This window comes from Neopelma chrysocephalum, unplaced genomic scaffold (genome assembly GCF_003984885.1).
Source record: "Neopelma chrysocephalum unplaced genomic scaffold, ASM398488v2 Primary Assembly neopelma1_138, whole genome shotgun sequence".
Classification (NCBI taxonomy): Eukaryota; Metazoa; Chordata; class Aves; order Passeriformes; family Pipridae; genus Neopelma; species Neopelma chrysocephalum.
This window is the reverse complement of record NW_020897800.1, coordinates 1915838-1938340: the sequence shown is the minus strand read 5'-3', so window position 1 is coordinate 1938340 and position 22503 is coordinate 1915838. Positions and strand designations below refer to the sequence as shown.

Here is a 22503-nt window from a genome sequence, read left to right as displayed (position 1 = left end):
AATCGAGATCTCTGCATTTCTTAAGAGCTTTTGTTCGAGTCTGCTAAAGAGTTGTTTAAACACTGCAGGCCTGTGAGACTGATGGTGCCACAGAAACTCCCACGCCCCCGAGTCAGGCAGTGGGGGATCAAGGAAGTGCTGCAGTGATTTAAGGGATCTGCCCTTCACTTCACTCCTCTGGCCCGTCAGAGAAAAGAACCTGTGCAGCGTTGAGAAACCAGCAAACCAGAATTCAGGGGGAGCACTGGGGTCGGGACATCCTCTGCCAAAGGGGTGGCAAAACATGGCTTTGCCTCCCTGAGCCAGCAGAGCCACTTCTGCCAGTGATTGCACAGCAATTCACAAATCATTTCACAGAAACACTAAGAATCTATTGAGACTCCCCCTCAGCTGAGAATGGGAATGGGGGAGCACTCCCCCATTGCACTCTGACCCTGCTGTGCACAGACCCACACGGGTTTTCTACCCTGGACGTGCCTAAAAGTCATTTCAGACCCAAAGGAATCCTGTGTCTCCTACTCAGGCTCAGGTGAGGGTTCAGCTCCCCACCCTGAGGTGTTTTCTGAGCTATTCTGTGCCACCAGAGCTGGAGATTTGGGCTGGATTAGATGTCTCAAAGAGGAATCCCTGCACTGGGAAGCACTGAGGAGCCACCCAAACCTGTGCTGCTGAGAACCTGCCCCTTGTACTTGTTCTTAAAAGCATCTGTTCTCTTTTCTTGGGGTGGGGTGAGAGACTGGCCATGGGGAGCTGCTTCAGGTTTCTCCCAAAGTACTAAGAAATGGGGTAGCAGCAGTTTGAAATAACCCTCTTTGGGGTCTTGGTTTGGATGTCCATTCCCTCAGGGGAAATACAGCCTTGGGTGACTCCTCAGGCTGACTTGACTTCTTCCATCCAGCCTTTTTCCCTCCCCTCAGGTTCCTGCATTCCCAGGGCAGCAGGATCAGTGGGAGCTGCACATCACAAAGGCTCCAGCACTTCAACCAGTACCTCTGTGCAGGACCCAACAAGAGGCACAGTTTGAGGGTGTCTCAGAGCAGCATTTCTCAACCTTTTTGTAGCCAAACCACCACCTGGTGCTCCACCACCTCCATGGGCTTCAGTTGCCACCAAATCAAAGCTTGGCTGTGCTTCAAATACGTCCTTATTCATGGAACAGCCACTTGCTTTGCCTGACTCCTTCCCTGCAGGCCAAGCATGAGGCTTATCAGTATTCTTTGGTACCAAAATTAAGTATTCAGCCATTTGAAATCTCATCTCCAGGTTGAGAAACACCGTCTTCCCACCCTGATTTAAGCCTGTAGGAGCAGGGATTTGTTGGTCAGTCTGTATGAGAGGCCTCAGGCCATCAGCAAGCTGAAGGTGAAGCCATTCCACGAATTTCAGGCAGCCTAGGATCTGGCGTTTCGGCGGCAGGAAAGGAAGGCAGATGCAACTTTCCCTTTCTTCAGCAAATGCCTGACCTGCCAAAAAAAAATGGAGAAGTTCCTAAAGCACCATCTGAACCCAAAGCACCATCTGAACCCAAAGCACACACACACACACACACACAATTATATACACAGATATGTGCAACTAAATACACATCTAAACACACCAGGAATCTTTTCACACCTGCAGGCACAAAACCCAACCCCCTTTGGTGATCAGTAACCCCATACCTGCTCCCCAGCTCTCCCAGAGGGGGCCATGTGGATGGGCTGGTCATTGTCCAGGTTCCTGATGCTCGGGTCTGCCCCGTGGGCCAGGAGCAGCTGCACCATTTCCTTCTGGTTCTTGTGCCCTGGCAGGGCAGCTGCCATGTGCAGGGCTGTGTTGCCATGTGCCTGAAAGGAAAAGAGGTAAAAAAAGCCCAGATAAAGCTCCTGCTAAGCTGTGCCACCTCCTCAGGGTTGGCCTTGAACTGGAGATCTGTGAAACGGGAGCTGAAGAAGCCCCGTGTGATCACTAATCAGGAGGTGAGGGAGGATCTCTGCTCTGTTTCTCCCGTGCAGGAGATTTGTGGATTTAGATTTTTCTCTCTTCTAGAGCACTACAAACTGTGGGGCTTTGATGCTTGGGGTATAACTAAATAAATAACCCTGTACCAGCAACGTTCCTGATCGCTCTGCAACCCCCTGCTAAACCATACCCTCGTGTGAGCAGAGACCTGAGGGGTTATTTGAGGAAGGGAAGGATGGAACATGCATGTTTATCCATGGAAATATTTCCCTGGGAAGCATTAAGTAGGATTTAGAGGCACAAAGCCCATTGTGCTGCTACACACCATGCGTGGGCTGGACAAGAGCAGAGCCAGCTGTGCTCCCCACATCCCCACTGCTCCCTTTCCCAACATTTGCAAGGGCCAGAAAGCTGCAGAATCCTGAGGTCAGGCACTCCCTTGAGCGTGGATCGAGTCCAGCTTTTCCAGTAACAGGATCTGTGTGGGAAGGACAGAGCTGGCTGTGAAGCCGGGCAGGGGGGCAGGATGGAGGGTGCTGCAATTTGGGGCAGGAAAGCTCTGGTGCCACCAGACCGCGCAGAAATCTGGGCCCTGTCTAGTCAGTTATGACTGGTAACGGTTTTAAATGAGAAAAACCTAATAAACAAATGCATAAGGGGGGGTATTTTTAGTCTGCAAGAGTCTCATTCGGGCAGCTGCTTGTTCTTCTCTCAGAAAAGACCATACATTTGTCGTGAACTTGGAATGGTTGGGCAGAAATTGCAATGTGTGCTGCTATTCCAGCTGTCAAAATGAACACACGTGATTTTCAGGTCCTATTTATCAGGGATATTGAGGCAGAAAATACAATAGCAAAATCCTAACAGCTCCCCTCAGACAAGGCACGTTTTACAAGCCCTGAACAAGCAGATCCTTGTCGATTTTATCATCCCAGAGAGCCAAGGGATAGTTACAAGCTCTTTACAGGATTTCTCGTTAAAATAGAAACATCTGCATTTGTTTGCTGCACCTTTGTGGCAGGAGCACTTGGCAGCTTCCAAATCCAGGCCTGGGCTCAGAAAACAAGGATCTGACAACGCCTGACCTTGAAGCCTCACGTTGCCTTTAACAGGGCTGATGTGAGACAACATCCAGAGCACCAACATGTGGGCTCTGGGAACCCTTCAGGTGAAAAAGACCTTTAAGATCTCAGTGGGTTTTTTTTTCTCATTGTGAAATCCCCAAGGAAGCAGATTTGCAATGAGACAACCACAACAAGCAGTGGGGTGAAGCCAGGCAAGCCAAAAATATGGACTCCAGGGTGCTCGTTTCCTTGTTTTCTTCGTACTTGGAAGAGCTAAAAATCCAGGTTGGGTATCAGACAACCTCCCCATCACATTTCTCACTGTCCCAGACAGCTCAGCAACAAGACTGAAGACTCCAAGTGATCCTATCACAGCAGGGAGCTCTCTGAGGGTTGTGATCAAGAGACAAGAGCAGCCTGCCATGGACAAGCCAGCACCTGCCTGATGGGTCTCCAAAGATACAGAAGGAATGTAGGGAAAAGGCCCCTCACTGGACAGAGAGACACAAACTCAGTGCCTTTACCCACAGACACAAAGCCAAACATGCTTCCTGCAGAAATCTGAAGGTTAAAAAAGGACTGAAGCTGTCCAGGATCTGCCTCCTGAGTGAGTTGATGGAAAACATTCGATTCCTTTTTGATAGACAAAAACTTGTGTGTGGGAAGAGAAGAACTGGAATCTGGAGGACCCCAATGCCTCTAATGCAGCCTCCCACTGCAGCACAGCTCCCACCCTGCTCCCAGCATCTCCTCTGCCTGGAGATGTTCCCACAAATCCCCTCCAGGCTCGCCCTGACTCACCTTGTTGTTGACAAAGTCCTTGGACTTGAAAGCGTTCAGCTCCAAGAAGTATCTGAGCAGGGAGAGGTTCCCATCCTGGACTGTGTAATGAAGAACTGTCTTGTTGCTTTTCACATCCTGTTTAAAAATAGGAGAAAAAAAAAAAAACCAAACAGAATAAGAAATGTTCAGCAGAACAACCTGGAGATATTCCATAAAGCCATCAGAGGAAACCCAGCAGCTCATGTGGAGCATCTCCTTCCCTTCAGCGACCCTCTCACTGCCCAGTGTTTGCTCCAGGCTGCAAGAAAGGAGCCCCCAAAAGCAGCACCTCACTCTGCAACCAGTCCCTTGAGAAATCCCTTCTCCAATTCCCCGTTTTGAGCACGGCACAAGCACCAGGGAGGACCCAGGGATGGCCGAGCTGCCCCTCACCCTGCTGTAGATGGAGGCCCCGGTGTGCACCAGGAGGTGGATGCAGGACTCCAGCTCCTCTCTCTGCTGCTGGAGGTGTTTCTGCTGCTCCTGGGTGAGGCTCTGGCAGCTCTGCTCCCTGAGCAGGGCGTTGTGGGCCAGCACAGCACAGTGCAGGGGGGCATGGCCTGGAAAAACAAGGATGGGAGGGAGAGAACCACAGTCCAACCAAAAATACCGATGCACAGAGAGGAGGCAGAGCTGGCGTGGAGAGCACGTGCCTCTCTCTGCGTGTGTTGTCAAGACACAAGCTCTTCTCTGCTTTCCAATGTACCACATTGCCTGCATGGACAATTTTTGGGGTTCTCCAGTGTCTACTCGTTTCCAGTTGTGCCTTGAATCCCCTCTGAACCATTCAATTATGTGGCATTTGAGTGCTCAGACACAACTCTCCTCCCCCCCAGGCAGTTCCTGAGCCCACTCTGGTCTCCCAGCCCCAAATCCCAATGAGCAGCAGACAATGAAATAGCCAATACAGGTTTTCAGGCCGCTGTAAAATATCTGTGCAAAGGTTTTTACCTTCAAAATCCTTCATTTCTAAGTCAAGAGGGAAACCCAGTGACAGTATAACCTGGAAGCAACAGAGAAATTGAAAATTTTAGTTCAGCAGAACAGTGTCCAAGCCAAAATCTGTCAAAACCAACAGACTTTAAAATCAAACAAATCAGATGATGATAATTTCACTGCAAACTAAGCCCTTATTTGACATTAGATATCAGTGCTGTGAGTTGCTTGGGTTACAAATTTTAAAATAAAGAAATAAAGAGGAAAAAAAATTTTAAACTCTTGAATGTAAGAAAGTGATAGATCCAATGTGAAGAAGCTAATACTTATATTTTCTGTATTACTATAGGTAATGTATTTCTTTCTCTTGACTGAATAAAACAAGCTGTTCACATTACAAGACTGAGAATTTTTGCAGTGCAGTGACTTATCCAGAACTCAAAGAAGAGAAGGCACAGGAATCTTGCTGCTGAAAGATGATCCAGGACGGTTGGGGCCTGACTTATCTTCTCATAACAACAATAAAATATATGCAGATCAAATATTGACAAGCAGCTCTGAGGTGCTTGATTATTAGAGATTAGATAGTTAATCCATTAGGGAAAAAAGAAACCAAACACAATAAAATAAACAAGCAAACCATAAAGCCTTTCATGGTGAGAAGTAAGTTTGTGTGAGTTTTCCCTTTTAATGGCAAGGGGAGGTGGGAAAAAAAAATATGCATAAAAGAGAAACCAAACAAAGAAACCCTGAAACACAAACCACCCCAAGGCACTCTGGGAGGCTTTGTTGGAATCATCTGTGTTGAAACACTTCTCCCCACTGAAGGAAACACCTGTTTTCCAAGGAACTCTCCGTGTTACTCATTAACTGCCCGCTCGGGGCTTAACCCGGGGCACGTGCCAGGCAGAGCCAACGAATGCTGGGCATGAAGTGCCAACATGCCAGGCACCCCCTGGCACCCCATCCCTGTGCCCTGCCCTCAGGTAACCCCAGAACAGCCACAAAACTGCCTGTGCTCGGTCCTGACACACTCAGGGCAGGGATGTTTCAATGACTCCATTTTATGGCCAACAGTTGAGCGTTTAAGACACATCCCTGCTGATCCCTGCTGGGTAATCCCTTCCCAGAATTCCCACAGTGCCTTTTTTAGATGTGCTAATTTGCTCTTCAGGGCTGGCACACGGCTCAGGTGGAGTCCCTGGCTGCAGAGGGATTTGTGGAGCAACAGGGAAGCAAAGATCTGCTCGTGGAAGTCACGTTTTGAGTGAAATCTGAAAAAAACGCCTCATTTTGAAGGCTGGGCCTGTGCTGTCCCTGCCTGCAGGGTCCCATCTGCTCTCTCCTCAGCTGGCTTGAGCCTGGACACAATTCCCTGCTCCCATCTGGACGACACTGACCCCAGGGAGGGGGTTTCACCCTGGTTTTTGTGCTCCCTGTCCTCACACTCCCCGGCTGGGAAACCCCCTCTGATGCAGAACCACACTGGGGGCTCAAGGCACAGCAACCCCACCCTGCTGCTGGCTAAACTAGAAGGTTTAGAGCCATGATCTGCAGAAAGAATGTATTTTCCCCCACAGATGCACCAAAGATTTTTCCTCTGTAACAGGAAGCTGACGTTGGATGCAAATATAGAAAAACCACCCTTGGGAGGTCAGTTCCTAACACAAGGAGTTTTTGGTCAGTGTGCCCTGCTTGCTGACACCTTGCCTTCTAAGAGAGTTGTTTAAAGACACCAATATTGACACTTTATCAAGGGTATCAAAGCCATAAAGCTTTTCCCACCTGGAGGACTTGGGCATAGCCGTAGGTGGCAGCGAGGTGCAGAGCTGACTGCCCTTTGTTGTCCACGGCGTTGACATCTGCTCCTGCCTGGATCAGGTCGTGGACAATGGCTGCCTGCCTGGCAGTGACAGCCACCAGCAGAGGAGTCTGGAACAGCAGAGGAACATGAGGGACTGACAGCACAAAACAAGGAATGGGGAATGCTGAGGGATGCCCGGAATCCCGAGGGTTGCACTGCCCAAAAGGAAGGCGGTTCGCAGGGTGACTTAGAATCCCACATGATTCCTTGACAGGTTTAGCCAAAATTTGTCACCTAAAAGTTCACCAACACTGACAATTCTCGGGTGGATTTATTTGCTTTTTGTTTTTAGCGTGTGAGAAGTTAAACCCACAGCTTGTTGCAGCAATGAGGATGCAGAGACTAAGAATGGCCTGAACAGTGATCTGGAGGTGAGCATTGCTTGGGTTACGAATTTTAAAATAAAGAAATAAAGATTTTTTTAAATAAAGAGAAAAAAAAATTTAAACTCTTGAATGTAAGAAAGTGATAGATTCAATGTGATGAAGCTAAGCATATATTACTTATATATATAAGTATTACTTATATAGACAAGTATTAGTTATATATATGGATCCCGAGACGGGGGCACTGCCCAGCTCTGGCAGAACTCCCTCTAGTGTTCTCCAGCCCCAGTTTGGCTGACAACCCACACCCAGGGTTTTTGGAGCACCAATTCCACCAGGTGCAGCCCTCCTGGCACCAACCAGTTGCTCACAAAACCTTCAGCCTCAGAGGCTGCTGCCAACAAACACACATCTTGCTGGACCAGTGTTTCACTCTGTAACCACGGGCTGAAAAAAGAACAGGCTCGTTCTCATCCCACCTCATTTCTGCTCCTGCCAGAGGTACCTCAGCTGTTTTTCAGCTGTTCCCAGTCTTGCAAAAAGCCCCTGCCCACCCCAAACCCTGCTGTCTGCAGGAGGAAGGGGGGCCCATCTTACCTTTCCTCTGTGCTCCTTGGCATCGAGTCTCCTCAGCGGCTTCAGGCGCTCTGCGGCCGCCCGGGCGTGGGCCCTCAGACCTTTAGCTGCATAAATATGTAGAATTCTAAGACAGCAAATAGAGACACTGGTCACTGCTCGGCCATGAACAGTCCTACAGGGTGGCACTGCCACTTCTGGGGGGTTTTTCACGCCCCGTGTTCCGCAAATCCACGCCAGGAGCCTCAAAGGGCTCAAAGATCTTAAAGCTCCCACTCCCATGGAAAGGGCTTCCTACCTCAAACAACTGCAGTGTCCAAGAGCCCTCAGCACTCCTGAGCTCTGCCTCCTTCCCACTTCAGCACTTTCCTTCGGGTGGGATTCGCCACTGAGAGGTACCTAAGTCCTCCCCAACACCCAGTGGTGGGGCCCAGAGTACCATATTTTGTGGATATATCACTTTTTGGGGTGATGCAGCCCTGTGTGTGTTGGTGAAATCCCACCCCCGGGGGGTAACACGCAACCCCTAAGTGGTATATTTGTAATCAACCTGTTAAACTCCACTTCTTTATCAAACCCACTGGTCAGAAGGACAAAGTCCTCGTCTTTTGGACAAGACACAGAGTTGTCACAACCCACGGGAGTTGTGGGTTTGCTGGTGACGCTGCCCTGAGTGATGGGGGAAAACACTGGGCTGCTTCACCTTGCTTGCCTGGCTCTGGCTGGAGCCACTTCCATTCCCCCAGGGCCCTGGGAATGCACAGGTAGCTTTGCCATTCCCCTCTGCACAGGAGGAGACCATCCCACACATGGTTGGACCAACCCCTGGCTGCCTTTTGCTCCAGACAGCAACATTTGGAAGGTTTTTCAGTCAGGAGGTTGCAGGCAGTCATTTCTCTCCTCGGGTAGTTCTGCAGCCCAGAGCCAGCCCTTGCCATTTCAGGAAGTATAAATGCAGCTTTCTGGCTAATCTGATTTTCAGTCAAGCTCAGCATTAGCTGTGGCTGCACACCCACACATCCCCAGGGGTGCCAGGAGAGGAGACTAGAGATTGAACTGACACATGAACTGCTGCTGTGAGCGAGGACTGCTGGAGGAAAAGTGCCTCCAGGCCACAGCTGGATCATGGAATTCCTCCTTAGTCTGCTTTAAAGTGCAAAATCAGCACAAAATCTCACAGCCAATCCGTGGTTCCTGCCTGTACATAAGATACTGAACTAATTGATTGCTAAACCAATGCCAGGTCACCCTTTTGGATAGGAAATAAAACACTCTAGGCATAGAAAAGTTACTGTAGATCTTTATTGGGAAAAAAAAAAAATAAAAATTTGTCTTTTTCTAACCAGAACAACCCAGAAAGAAATTCGGAAACAGTTTCATCATTGTTTTATATTCACACACAGAATTTACATACATTGGAGTGAAAGGAATTGAGAAGCAATCTGAGCAACCACGGGCTTGATTCACAACTGCATTATCCCAGTTTTACCTACCTTTCTTGTACTTGTAAAACTGGAGTAAGCAGTGGTGAACCAAGCTCCTTCCAATTAATTTCTTTGCTGGGTTTTTCTGCAAATATAAGCCACTAATTTCAATGCACACCTGAACTATTGCTATTTTCCAACAACTTTATGATCACTTACATGATCTATTGCTTATGTCTTCCAGATTTGTCAATATTCAAAAACAAAATATGCTTGGAAAGCCTTTAAGACTTTCAACCTGAGCTTGTAAACCTCACTCAGGCATTAACTGTGAGGTGACTTGAAATATTGCCTGGGTGGCAACTGGACTCCAGGTAACAAGCAGTGCAATAAATTATTTTGCTGTTAGTCTTGCAAATAATAAAACCACCTAAGGCTCCTGGGCTTTGGAAAGCAGAAAAACCCAGAGAAATTGAGTTCACCAGCCAAGAGTCTGTTGTTTATTAAGAGAACAATAAACAGAGTTAGAAGGGGGGATTTCTCCTGCAAATATATTTGCCTGTGGCATGGCACTCCTGAACATCAACCACAGTATTTACAGAGGAAAAAGCAAAAGCTACTCGTTCTCCAGGAAAGGAAATCAGAAAGCTGCAAAGGGAATGTGGGAAATTTCCCACAGGCACAGGAGAGGTCCCTGATGTTCCTGATGTTCCCTGGCTCAGCACATCAGCACCAGCTTCACACCCAAATGCTACAGAACAGGGAAAAATATTGCCAAATAATAGCACATGGCAGAGATTCCTTGTCATTCTGCAGGGGAGGTTTTGGCAGACCCTTCCTTCCCAGGGATCTCCTGACACGGGGCCACGTCCTGCAATCCTGATTCAGACAAAACTCCTGGAGGCTTCAGTGGGACCATTGGCAGAACATGCAGCCACTAAAGCAGCTCCCATCTCAAAGGTGGGTATTTTAGAGTCCGGAACCACAAAAACCCTGAGTCCAACCACACCCACAGGGGTGGATTCCAACGGCAGAAGAGGCCAGACCTTCCAGTTACACCTTTGAGTGAACTCAGATGTTCCATCTGCCCTGCAAATAGGGATGTCTGACTGCACTGGCATTTAGTTCAGCTGTACTGGCTTTATTTTCAGATCACTGCACCAGCAGAACAAAAACATACTTTAGTCTTCCTAAGTCCCAAAGGAGCAGCTCAATTTAGGAAAGAAAAATGCCGATTTAAGCCCAAAAATGTTTTCTAGTGGCCTAGATCTGGTAGAAATTCCTGCAAAGGCACACACACACACACAAGGCATTTACACAAAAGCAGTCCTACTGAAGTGGGTCTTGGCAAGTTGTGCCCTCACCAAATCCTACAGCTGGCCAAGGATACTCCACAATATTCCAGTTTGAGACCCTTCCCTGTGCCTGAGGGTGAAAGTCACCTCGTGCTGACGCTGAGCACAAGTCTGCAGTATCAAAAGCCTGCCTGGGAGAGGCAGCAGGAGCTGCAACAGCAGAGAAATCCTGTGCTGGGCCCCAGGACAAAGCGAGTTTCACACAGCACCCAACTCACGGTGCGCTAAAGTTCCCAGCCCACCCCCCACCCCACCCCGCCTGCTTTTCCTCTGTACTCAAAACTCTGTGGTGCCAGGTGGAGCATTGAGTAGGTGAGGGGCAGGCCCCAGGTGTGCAAGAGCTCAAAGCCCTTCGACAGACAGAGCATGGTTTAGGACATACGTATCATTGTCCTCGTCTTCCAGCAGCAGCTTCTCGATGGGCAGAGCGCCGATGACCCGCCGGGCATCCTCCAGCTCCTGGGGGGCTGGCTCGGGGATGGAGATGGGCACGGGCACAAACTGAGGCCCCGAGAGCGTGGAAGAGGCTGGCTGGTACTGCAGAGTGGAGGCTGGCAGGGCAGAGAGGGGCTGTGCCCATGGGAAGTACGTGAGGGGCGGCTGCTGCTCCGTCACCTCGAGCGGGGGCACCACGGCCGGGGTGCTGCTCCGGGGCTGGGGGAGACACAAAACTCCATCAAACCAGTGGCCAGGTGGGGCAGGGGGTGGGGGGGACACAGCACAGACTAGGGGTGCTCGGTCTGACCTCTAACATCCCTTTTCCTCTCCCTCTGGGTGCTCTGAGTGTGACACTTTCCCCATGAGAGCAGTGGCTGTGGGTGTCCCAGGTGCTGGGTGCCACGAGCTCGCACTCATGATCCGGTTCCCTCTAGCTTTCTGTTCCCATTCCCACCCTCTCTGTAAGCCCATGGGACTCTCACACCCTGTGCTGGAAACTGCCTTCTCGACAGTCTCTTGCAAGTTGACTTTGCTGCCCCAGGGCAGCTTGTTCTGGCTCTGGAACAGCCCATCCTGACCAGCCGGGTCACCCGAGCCAGAGCCACCTCAGAAATGGTGGCCAGAGGGCACAGGCTGGGCTTTGGGTGCTTTGCTGGCTCTGTTTGAGCAGCTGAACTGAAGCACTGAAAGGAAAAATCAGCTGCTTGAGTTCCACTGAAACAAAAGTCTCTGCCCTTCTCCTCCACGGAGGAACAAATTATCTTGGGTTGTCCTCCACCCAAATACTCTGCTATCTTTACTATCTTTACTTGCTATTTTGACCTTCCTCTTCTATCAACTCTGGAGAAATTTATTGCCAAGTCATTCTTCCTGCTTCACCTGTTGTGTTTCCTGGAATCCCATTTACCTGTGGGGTTTTTTTTTTTAAGCTTGGAAATCAATAGTGAAGAACCTCTACTCAGCCTGGAGGAGTGGAAAAGGGCAGTGAATTTTGCCTGATTCCAGTACAACCACAGCTTTTTTCCCCCTGTTCAAACCATCCTGATGTCCAGCCAGTGCTAGAACAGCTACATGGCGTGGATGCAAACACACACCACATGATGCAATTAAATAAATCAGACTAACCACACCAATCAGCCCCCATGGCTCTTGCTAGAAGGGACTTGGGGGAATCAGGGAATTATCTAATTCCTCAGGGGGAATTAGCTGCCACTTGTAACCTTTGGCTCACTGCAAAACTGGCATTTTTGACTTACTGCAAAGTTGGTGATGAGCGGCTGGGAAGTGTAGGTCAGGACAGATGAAGGCCCCACCAGGGTGTAGCTGGGACACATGGGCTGCACATACATGTCTGCTGTGTAGGGACAGCTGGCTGCCTCGTGGGACACATACTCGGGGTAGGTGCTCCACTGGGTCAGGGGCTGCAGGGATGTGGGAGAGGGCTGGGGGATCCAGCCAGAAGCCAGTGCTCCTTCATCTGGGGCTGGCAGAGCAGGGGCAGACACGTCCATGTCGATGCAGGGCTGGCCTGAAAAAAAACAGGAGAAATTAAAGATTAAACCCAGCCCAGCCCAGCCTTCCCTGCAGCAAACACTGGGAGGGTCGGGGATATATTACCCATTGGGGAATAGGAAGGAAGTGGCTGATGGGGCAAAACAACCTGGAAGAGAGAGGAAAATAAACTCAGAGGTGAAGACCATCAGCATTAAATTCAATCCCTTAGAGAAGCACCGAGGGACAGAGCATATTAAGTGTTATCAGCTGATTATCAGGTACTGCTGCACTGTCAGTGTCTGAATTTCCCCACCCAGAAGAGCTGAGCCTGGCAGCCAGGACACACAATCCCAACCCTGTTCATGTCCCTTCAGCTCAAGGGGACCTTAAACTGGGCTTAAACCTTGTGTTGCAGAGGGAATTCCTCTTCGGAGAGGAGCCAGTCCACCTGCTCCCTCCTGGGAGGGCAAACACAGGCTGAAACCAGGCAGCAAATCACCAAGGATGGCTCTGGGTCATCCCTTGAACGAGCTGCCTCACTTCCAAGCCACTTTTTGTCCCTAGGAATTAGATCCTGCCAAGTGCAAAGCACTTTTCCCCTTTCAATGGTGACTGAAGGTGCTCAGCACACTAAAGGGGGCATTAATGGTATTTGCCAGGTGCCTTCAAAACGCTTCAGAGATGCAGAGATTTCTTTCACTGCCAAAGCAGTGCTGGGGCTGGTCAATCATTTAGCCACCAAGGAATGATTTTCTTCCCGTGTTTGCTTTCCTCCTACCGTTGCAGCTGCTGTTGCAGTGGCATTGTGGACATTCCCCCTCTTCCTTTTCAGCAGCTCCTTCACTGGCTCCTTAACACGGACGCCTTGGTAGGGCCGAGGCTGTGGCTGCTGGTCTGGAGCAGAAGCTGAGGGGGAAAAAAAAAATGCAGGTGACACTTATTTTCCTTTCTTGGAGCCCAAATCCTCGTGGCAGCCTGCTGGTCTGCAGGCTGGACCCGTCACATGGATGGAGCAGGTTTATTTTATTCCCCCAGACCTCACCCTGTGTCTCTGCTTTGTGTTGCTCGGTGCCCCCGACCTGCAGTGCAGCTTCACACCCCCCCCAAAGGGCAAATCAGGCTGAGAACATCCAGCAGGGGTGAGGTTTGGGTTGCTCAGTGCATATTTAGGCAGTGCCGTGACAGAACAGAGGACAGAAAGAAGTAGAGATGTAAAAAAGGAGACATAAAAAAGTAGAGACAAAAAAAAGAGACATAAAAAAGTAGAGACAAAAAAAAGACAGAGGAAGAGACGGAAAAAAAGTAGATATTGAAGAGAAATACATGTTATTGAGTGTTTAGACACAAGCTACCCAAATTAGCAAAGCATCCTCACTTGGAAAGCCACTTAAACATCTTTAGTTGGATGTGAATGGCTCATTTTGAGCACAGGCAGGTGCTGAAGTGCCAGCCTGGCCCAGAGCTGTGTTTCTGTCCCAACCAGACTTTGCTCATGGCCTGGCCAGGAGGTTTTTTACTGGGTGAGCTGAGTTACTTTGCCAACACCCAGGAACCTCAGAGCTTCCCCCCAGAAACTCTGCCCCACTTTGAGAATTCAAGCTCTCAGCCAGCTGAAAGGGCCTCTCACAAACCCCTGCAGCAAGGGAGAGCAGAGGAAACAAGTTTCTTCAAAAGCCAACATTAACAACTCATATTTTACAGGGAGTATTTGGAGGCAATTGATAGCAGGAGGAAACCAGGGGATAACAGAGCTCAGATGTTTGTAAAGCCACCGATAGCAGTGGTGGCTCCCTGCCCCCTTTCACTGCACTTTGATGTGTAAATACACTCATTGATAAGCTTCCCACTTTTAAAGATTGCAACTGGTTTTATGAAGCACAGGTGGATATCCAGCTCAAATCTCAATCTTGGAATATTACTCCTCCCTGGGAGCGTTTATTTAGATTTATGTTCTGTGCTTCAAATCACAGATGAATCATCACACCTTGGATCATCTCTCTCATTTACATCTAATTATAGGCACACTGAGATGTTTCTGTTACACCTGCCTGGGAGGAGAAAAGCTGAGTCTAAATACAGAGATTCTTAATCAACCTCAAAAATTATTTAACAGAACAAACATTTCTGACCTTTAAAAAAATTAAATACTTCTTTCCCTTCAACTTGGCTCTTCCATGAACTCTTTCTGACTCACTCTATATAATTTAATCCTGGAATCTTAATTGACCGGGATAAATCCTTTTGTTACCAGACAGCACCACATTTGTGTGTTGAACTGTTGTCTTTGTTACCTTTATGAACATTGGGGAAAATACTTTGCTTTCAAATAGTCGTTGAAGCAAAGATGATTTTTCAAGCCTTTGCCTAATCTACCTTTTCTTTTCTGCAGACATTCTTGGTGGCACTTTAAATTAGGCTACTTGCATTCTCAGGAATCCTGTGGCTTTGGAAACGAAGTTTTTAAAGAGAATTAAGGTCGCTTTAATCCTCCATACAAGCATCCACAAGGGTTTTTAATCCAGGTAAAATTTTTTTCTTTTTAAATTTAAATTATACATTTAAATTTAATTTGTATTAATTTACTTGAGTGAAACACCAACTCCACAAACCTGAGCTCTGCTCTGAGTTGCCTGAGAGGCAGAACTGAACCTCTTGGGGAGCATCTTATCCCCGAGTCATCACACCAGTTTCAAAGGGCCTCCTTGCAGAATTAGGGTGGGGAAGGATGGTGGTTTCTGGCTCCAGGTTTGGGGGATGGGAAAGAAGAAATTTACTGTAAAAGCTGACAAATATACCTATTCAGAGTTTCCGGTGCAAGCAGAGTAACCAAAAAAAAAAAAATTAAAAAAAAAAGGTAAAAAACCAAAGTCTGCAGAACATATTTCGGTTCCCCCAAGCTGACCTCCAGAAGTAAAAATAATGCTAGCACAGCTGCTTTTCCACTGTTCAGGGGTGCACAGGGTCTGAGCACCACAGATGAACCACAGCAAAATGACTTTTGGCTTCAGCGGGCGATTAATTCCTCATCGAGCAAAAAACAAGATCGTTTACAAATATCAGCATTTTGAGAAATAAGGACAATTAAAATATCCTCGTGAAGGAAGTACCTGGATCTAGCAGTCTCCAGCTTATGTCAAGGTCTTAATAACCTATGGAGCCAAGGTTCAATTATATTTTCATTTAAGCCATGAGCTAGAAAGGCACCAAGGTCCACGGGGCCAAATTCCATTCCAACAAATCAAATTGTGGGTGACACAATTCCAGGGCCACACAACATCCAGGTGCTGTTCCTCAACAGGCAGCTGCTCCTTGGAGCAACACAAGTCAAGAAAGAAGGGAGGGGATCTAATCCAAGCAGGAGGAAGCTCGGTGCTGGTTTCTCCAGCCTGTTTTGGCTCCTGGCAGTGTTTCTCCCCAGCAATCCTGGCTGTGTGCTCAGGCTCAGGCTCAGGCTCCCTCCATCAATGTTATCACTCCCTGTGTTTGCTGAGTGTCAGCAAAAGCCCAGGACAAGCCTTGAAGACTTTTGAACAACCTTCCAGTATCAAGGGACAGCAGAAGAAAGCCCATATTGGTGTTGGATTCCAAACCACTCTGCAGCTCAGCCCACAAGTGTCCAATCTGCACAGACAAGGCCCCAGGTTGTCAGTGGGCTCTGGGTGAGGATTTAACCACTCCATTAATGCTGTTGTGAAGCTCTACACACACATCTCCCTACACTGATTATCCCCATGCTGATCACAGTTTATAAATATAATTTTTCCTGCTGAATACGAGTCCAAGTTATGCTGGACACGGCAGGAGCATCCAATGGGATCTTACTGTTTGATTCTGGGGAGCAGCTCCAACCCCACCCCAGGGGCTGATGAGCTTCAGGAACGAGTGAGCAAAATGCAGAGGAGACTGATGTGTTGGGTGCCAATCCTACAAAACCTGGCCCTTGAGTTGTTTGGGCTTTGGAGAACCTGGAAGATGGAAAAACTGTTCCCTGAGTGAGTGAAAAGCATTGGAAGAGTCTCCCCAGGGAAGTGGTGGAGTCACTGCCCCTGCAAGTGTTCAAAACACTGGCAGACCTGGCACTTCCCAGTGCACTGCTGGGGTTTGGTCAGAGGTTGGACTTGATGACCTTGGTGGTCTTTTCCAACCTTAATGATTCCATGATTCTGTGTCTACAGCATCTAGTGCAACAGCCAGCAACAGCCCATTTTCACATGGTGTTTGTCAGCACAGTATTTGTGTGCAGAATTACCACGTTATTAAGAACATCCATGAAATGCTGCTCTACAACCAGACAGAGAGAGAAAACGTCAAGACACTGCCAAGCAATTCAACCAGGCCACTTCAAAATGCATCTTCCTCTGAGTTTTTGCTTTAACCAGGGCTGAAAGTGGAGGGAAGGCAGTGGCAGAACAGCTGCTGGAAGGCTGCGGGTGCTGGAGCGTGACGGGTTTCAGGTCAGCGAACTTCCCATCAGCACCAACACACGAGCTGCAGCTCACAGTTTCAAACTTCATCCTCTCAACCCAGTCAGAACGATTTCCCACCAGGCAATTCTCGGTTTGAAAGGCCCAGCTAATCCCTCCCTGCCCGCACCAGCAGCAGCCAGGCTGGTCCCTGGTTCGGGAGATTTGCTGCTGCTCTGCTCGCCCCGCTGACATGTGATAAGCTTATCAATTGATCAGTGTTAACAGCGTGAATATTCTCCTCTTGGCACTTATCAAATGAATATTCTCCTCTTGGCACTTATCAATTGATCAGTGTTAGCAGCGTAAATATTCTCCTCTTGGCTTCTTTCTCCTCCAGTGTAATAAATAATCGAAGAGAAACGCAACAGAAAAAACTCCTTTTTGTTATTTGCCGAAAAGCAAACTCTGAACGGCGAGAAAAAATTCAGATTTCAATTAGCAAACCAGCCAGTTAATGGCTGGGTATTGAAGACCAAATCACGCTTTTATCAGGCAAATAAAAAGAAGAAAGAGGCTTAGTTTTGTAGATGCTTGGATGCTTAGTCTCCAATCAAAACCTTTTTACAATGAGACATCAATGCCCACTTAGCCAGGGACTAAATATTTCATCATGGTCATGATCCTGTCCTTATTTCCTGGTTAATTATGGTTTCCCTCAATATGTTAAAAAGAGGGGAAAAAACAGGGTGATCTTTATCTCTGCTTTGAGGTAAGTCCAGGACAGGGAAACAAACATTGAAATGTATTTAATTGTCAAAAATCCCAGACAGTAACATGGCAGGGAGTCACTCAGGTCAAAGGTTCTTCATTTCAACTTCATCCCTGTCCCTCAGCATCCTTCAGGGTGTGTCCCTATTTCAATTGATCCAACCAACCACTTAAAAGTTAAAAGGTGAAACACTCCAAAGTGACCCATCTGCAACTCAAGCCCTTGGAAACAACAACAACAACAACAAAATCAGTTATCTCTGCCAAGACCCACCTTAGCAAGTTATAGAAAACACAAGGAAAATTGGAGGGATTTTCATTTATGCTGTTTGGTGCACTAAGGGTGGGTGTTTCAGTGAAGGTTTAGTTAATGCAAAGCACCAAATAAACACCTGGGCAGAGAATCTGCTTTACAACAACCAGAGCTCGGGGCAGGAGCAAAGAGCTGAGTGATGGTTCATTGCTCAGCATAAGGAAACAGGAGGGCTCTGAGCATAATGAAGTCAATAGACTAAATATTTCACTTTCTTACCAACAACTCAGGACAGGGTTTGAACAGGTCTCTTATATCACATTATAACTAACAAAGTCAGTGGAACATTAATTTGAAAGCAATGTATTTCAGATTTGTACCCAATATCTTTACTTTCAGGGGTTCATCTGCCATCCAAGCATCAAATTAGCCTGGATTCATGTGCCCTTGGACCTGCCTGTGCTGCTCTTGGGGGCATGGAATGCTTTGGACAAATGTCCTCTCAAAGAGGTCTCCTTCATCCCTAAAATGACTTAAACCAGTGGAAATCTGGAGAGCACTGTACAGAGCCTGCATTCTGTTCCCACACAGGAAAAGTGCTGCAGATTGACAAATAAAATGTCAAACTTTGGATTTTTCCACTTGGGTGGAAAAAAGAATCAAGGGGAGATGTGAAGAATCCTGGGAAACAATTGAAAGGCTGGTTAGTAATCCCTGCTGCTTGGATTATTCTAATAAAAAAACCAAAAAACACAAAAAAAAAAAAGAGCTTCCAAGTGCCAAATAAGAGCTGGATGCACTTGGCCATGTAGTGGTGGGGGCTACTAAAAATTACCTCTTTCAGAATAAGGGGAAGCTGAGATAGACAGAAAGTGCCTTAACCATAAGTCTCACCCTCACGTCCCGATTCCTCCCAGCCCATAATACTCTTTCCATTTTAGTAATGCAGGCTTTCCATTTAATTGCTGCTGTGGTCATTCGGAGAGTTTGACACCTGCTCTGCAGAGCACGGATGGGCTCAGCTTTCATTGTTATCCCTCTTTCCTGGTGGGGCTTCACCAGAATTAGAGCTCACGGGGTGCAGTTTCACCTCTCGGCCTCATTAGCTGATACTTTCAGGGAGGCTCTGTACAGCCCCACATCTGTTGTGGCCAGGGAAGGCTTTGTCCACTTCAAAAGCGTTTGGGAAGAGATTTTCCAGAGGTGGGAACTCCCATCTCTCGGTGCCAAGGGAATCAGGGCCGGCGGTGGAACAGGGGAAGAGCCAAACGCCTGCCAGGGACTGCAGCAGGAGCTGAGCATCCAGAGCACTAAATACACAAAATTCTCACAGAATTTCCACCTGCTCCTGTGCTTCTACATAAAAGACACCATTTGGTGCTGCTGAAGTGCCACTGGAGGCGGTTTTCAGGAGAGGTGTGTTCACGTTATTTCCAAAGCACGGGGCGACCACGTTGGTGATGACACCTGAGAGGGAAGCAGCCGGTGCTGCCCGTGAATTTCCCATCCCTGAAGGGCTGCTGGGCCTGCTCCCATCCAGCAGAATCCTGCCAAAAGCTGGGGAGCCCCGACCAGTCACTTCTGCTGGGCCGTGGGAGGGGATGTTTCGTGCTGAGACACTCGCCGGGGTTTTGCCGAGCGGAAAAACGGGGCCCTGTCCTGCAGAGAAGTTCCCCCGAGGGAACGACTTCCAGCTCTCAGGGTCACCCATGTGAGACTCCCTGGAGGACAAGAGCCTTTGGCCGTGGCAGATGAGGGCAGGGGCTGCCAGCTTGCTCTCTGTTCCTCCCTGAAGGAGCAGGAAGCTGCCCTTCAGGAGGTGCCCTCACCCTCAGGTTGAGGTCACACCTATTTGGAGGAGCTCTTGTGTCACTCCTGTGCTCTGAGTTTGGGAGTTTCTTTGTTCTTTGGTGGTTTTGTTGTTGTTGGGTATTTTTTTTTATGGCTGGGGAAAACATATGGAAATGACACCATTCCTTTTGAAACCTCCTGTTATCAGAGAATCTTGGAATGGTTTGGGTTGGAAGGGACCTTAAAGATCACCTCATTCCACCCCCTGCCATGGGCAGGGACACCTTCCACTAGCCCAGGTTGCTCCAAGCCCTGTCCAACCTGGCCTTGGACACTTTCAGGGATTCAAGAGCAGCCACAGTTTCTCTGGGCAACCTGTGCCAGGGCCTAACCACCCTCTCAGCCAAAAATTTCTTCCCAATATCCCATCTAACCCTGCCCTCTGTCTGTGTGAAGCCACTCCCCTTGTCCCATCACTCCATGCCCTTGTCTAAAGTCTTTCTCCAGCTCTCCTGGAGCCCCTTCAGGCACTGGAAGGGACTCTCAGGTCTCCCTGGAGCCTTCTCTTCTCCAGGCTGGACACCCCCAGCTCTCCCAGCCTGTGTCCATAGGAGATCACTTTGTGTGGTCACTCCACAGCTTAGACCAGTTTACCTGCAGGGTGAGGAATGCCAGAGCCTGACACCCACCCCTGGGTGTGCAGAGCTGGGTGTCAGCCCCTGTGTCCCTCACCTGGCCCCTCAGTCCCACAGGAGTGCGAAGCAAAGCAGCTGCTGGCAGGAGCAGCTTTCCACTGGGATGTTTGTCCCAAACTTGGGGAAAAGCTTCCTTCACCCCTCAGAATTTCTCCACAGGCTTGTTGCCCACCTACCACCCAGGATGTCCTTTGGTCAGAATACCTGAGTGGCTCATTTTGATTTTAATTGTATTGCAAACCCCTGCATGGCAGAGGAAAGCTCCTGTTTCCTGGGAAGGGATTCCCGGGGGAATCCCCAGCAGAGGTGGGATTTTATGCTGCCACATTAGCCCAGGGCTCATGCAAGCACACACCAAGCTCCCTGATCCCCTGTGCTGCCTCTGCACCAGTTTATACCTTGGAGAAATCCAGTGGCTCCCACGGGGAGCATCCAGTGTGGTCACAGGTGCTTTGAGGCAGATGGGGCAGGAAACGAGAGGTCACAGCTGGTCACACCAAAGGGAGACAGAGGGGACACCAAATAGAGACTCCCAGAGCTACTGAGAAGTTCAACTTCCACGGAAACCTTTGGGATCTGGCACCTGGACACCTGCACTGACCTGAGCAGTCCCCCCACGGTCACACAGGGGGTCTTCCCAACATCAGAACACCCCCCCTGCCCACCTGCAAAGCCAACACACACCAGCCATTGCTGCAGTGGTGTGGGAAAGAAGCAGCATTAATAAGATTAATAAGATTTCCAGCAGTTCCACGATGGGAAAAGGAACTCTGGCATTGCTACAAGGCTCAATAAGCTCAGGGGACACAGAGGGACAGGCAGGTATTGAACAGAAGTCGTTTTGCCAGGAATGATCAGCAGGGAATGGTTGACAACTTAATCTCTCCTCATGCAGACTTGTAATTCCTGCTCCCCTCTGAGCACTGCACGTGTCAAAGGAAAAAAGCAAAGGAAAAACACCACTTTCCTCCCACCTAAAACATCAGGTTGTTAACATTGCTTTGTCACTGCAGGAAAAAAAAACCCAAACAAGCCATTAATGGACTCGAGATGGAAGATTAGATTCAAGATTTGAATGTAATCATCTTGCAGTTTGCTCCACATCTCATAGCCACTGATCCTGAAAACTGCACAAGATAAGGGGGGAAAGGTGTGTTGTCATGGTGCTTCCCTTGGCTGCTCAGCACTTGTCAGACAAATTGAAACATGATTGAATGAGCAGCCAGAGCCTCTTGCTAAAGGATGTAACAGCATCATTTCACAAATATAAGTTTGAGCTTCCAAAGTGTTCAACTGAAAAAAAACCCAACCAAAAACTCAGGAGAAACGTGCAAGAGAGAAAACCAGATTTCACTGCTAATCAGCTGAGAAAGGCAAATGCACAGTAAACCAACCTCACAGTAAACCAACATACAAGCTGTGATACAGAGAGGAGTGTTAGTTCCACATCAGATAAATCACTGGCAAGCGCTTAAGAAATCAAGTTCTTCCATTCAGGTGTGTTGTACCATTCCAGGCTGGTGGAACAGCACAAAGCATGGCAGCACAGTGGCTAAAATCAGCATCATCTACTGACCCACAGGGAGAGGGAAAACCCTGCAAGAAGCAAACACCTACCTGGATAATGATCACTAAACTATTCAGGCAAAGGTGGGCCCAGAGGAGTGAAATTATCTTGAAAACAAGAAAACTGATTTCCTGTAAAGTCATAACTGTATTGCCCTCAACTGCTTTGTTCCTTATCTTTTTTATTAGTTGAAAAAAAAAAACCAACAAAGTACATATCAAAAAAAAAAAGGGCAGAGAAATAAGATTTCTCACAGGTTTCACTTTTAAAAAGGAAAATTTTCTGGTACGTAACCACCGTAACCTTTGATATAATACCTGCATCCTGTTATTGTTTTTATGAATCATAGTCTTCCACTTGATTCATAGTGATGAAGCAGCAATGCCCTGAGCTCATATCCCTGCTGGAAAATGAGCATCACACCTTATCACCTGCCTGTGCTGAACATCCCTCCACGAGTGTCACCTCCCTTTCTGCCCTGCACCATTCACCACGACCCTCAGGCGTTCCCAGAGCCACCAAAAGCAGATCAGAGCTCACTTACATTTTTGCCAGTGCATGTTCTGTGGCAGGATGGAGCCTTTTTTTTTTTAACCTCCTCCTCCTCCTGGATGAGGGTGACTTGGGCTCCGTGTGCCCGAGTCCTCGGCGGGGATGTGACACCAGTGAGTGTCAGGATGTTTCTTTGAGGTTTTTAAAAGCCCCGTGTTCCCGCTGAACCCTGTGATGTCACCACATCCTCCAACCACCACCCCTTGTACATTTTCCCTCGCTCTCTGCCCG

At 48.4% G+C, this 22503-nt stretch overlaps 2 protein-coding genes across 2 annotated transcripts; both read right to left on the bottom strand.

Moving 5' to 3' along the window:
* Nucleotides 1-1391: 1391 nt before the first annotated feature.
* On the bottom strand, nucleotides 1392-8267 carry LOC113975330 (NF-kappa-B inhibitor delta-like). Its single transcript, XM_027699235.1, has 8 exons — nucleotides 8233-8267; nucleotides 7551-7656; nucleotides 6549-6695; nucleotides 4779-4830; nucleotides 4221-4300; nucleotides 3807-3923; nucleotides 1662-1826; nucleotides 1392-1463 (listed from the first exon to the last, which is right to left on the bottom strand). The coding sequence occupies exons 1-8, from the start codon at nucleotides 8265-8267 to the stop codon at nucleotides 1392-1394; spliced, it is 774 nt and encodes a 257-aa protein (XP_027555036.1).
* Nucleotides 8268-10582: 2315 nt separating this feature from the next.
* Nucleotides 10583-22303, bottom strand: POU2AF1 (POU class 2 associating factor 1). Its single transcript, XM_027699510.1, has 5 exons — nucleotides 22265-22303; nucleotides 13019-13146; nucleotides 12364-12406; nucleotides 12003-12274; nucleotides 10583-10962 (listed from the first exon to the last, which is right to left on the bottom strand). Exons 1-5 carry the CDS (start codon nucleotides 22278-22280, stop codon nucleotides 10651-10653), a joined length of 771 nt encoding a protein of 256 aa, XP_027555311.1. The 5' UTR covers nucleotides 22281-22303; the 3' UTR covers nucleotides 10583-10650.
* Nucleotides 22304-22503: the final 200 nt, after the last annotated feature.

Coding starts and splice junctions, on each gene's coding strand:
- LOC113975330 (XM_027699235.1), bottom strand. CDS start 8,267: ATGGAAGTGGCTCCAGCCAGAGCCAGGCAAGCAAG. Junction 1,827..3,806: donor AGGACTTTGTCAACAACAAG/GTGAGTCAGGGC, acceptor TTTTCCTTTCAG/GCACATGGCAACACAGCCCT. Junction 1,464..1,661: donor CTGGGAGAGCTGGGGAGCAG/GTATGGGGTTAC, acceptor TTTTTTTGGCAG/GTCAGGCATTTGCTGAAGAA.
- POU2AF1 (XM_027699510.1), bottom strand. Junction 12,275..12,363: donor TCCTTCCTATTCCCCAATGG/GTAATATATCCC, acceptor GTTTTTTTTCAG/GCCAGCCCTGCATCGACATG. Junction 10,963..12,002: donor CGCTCATCACCAACTTTGCA/GTAAGTCAAAAA, acceptor TGTCTCCCCCAG/CCCCGGAGCAGCACCCCGGC.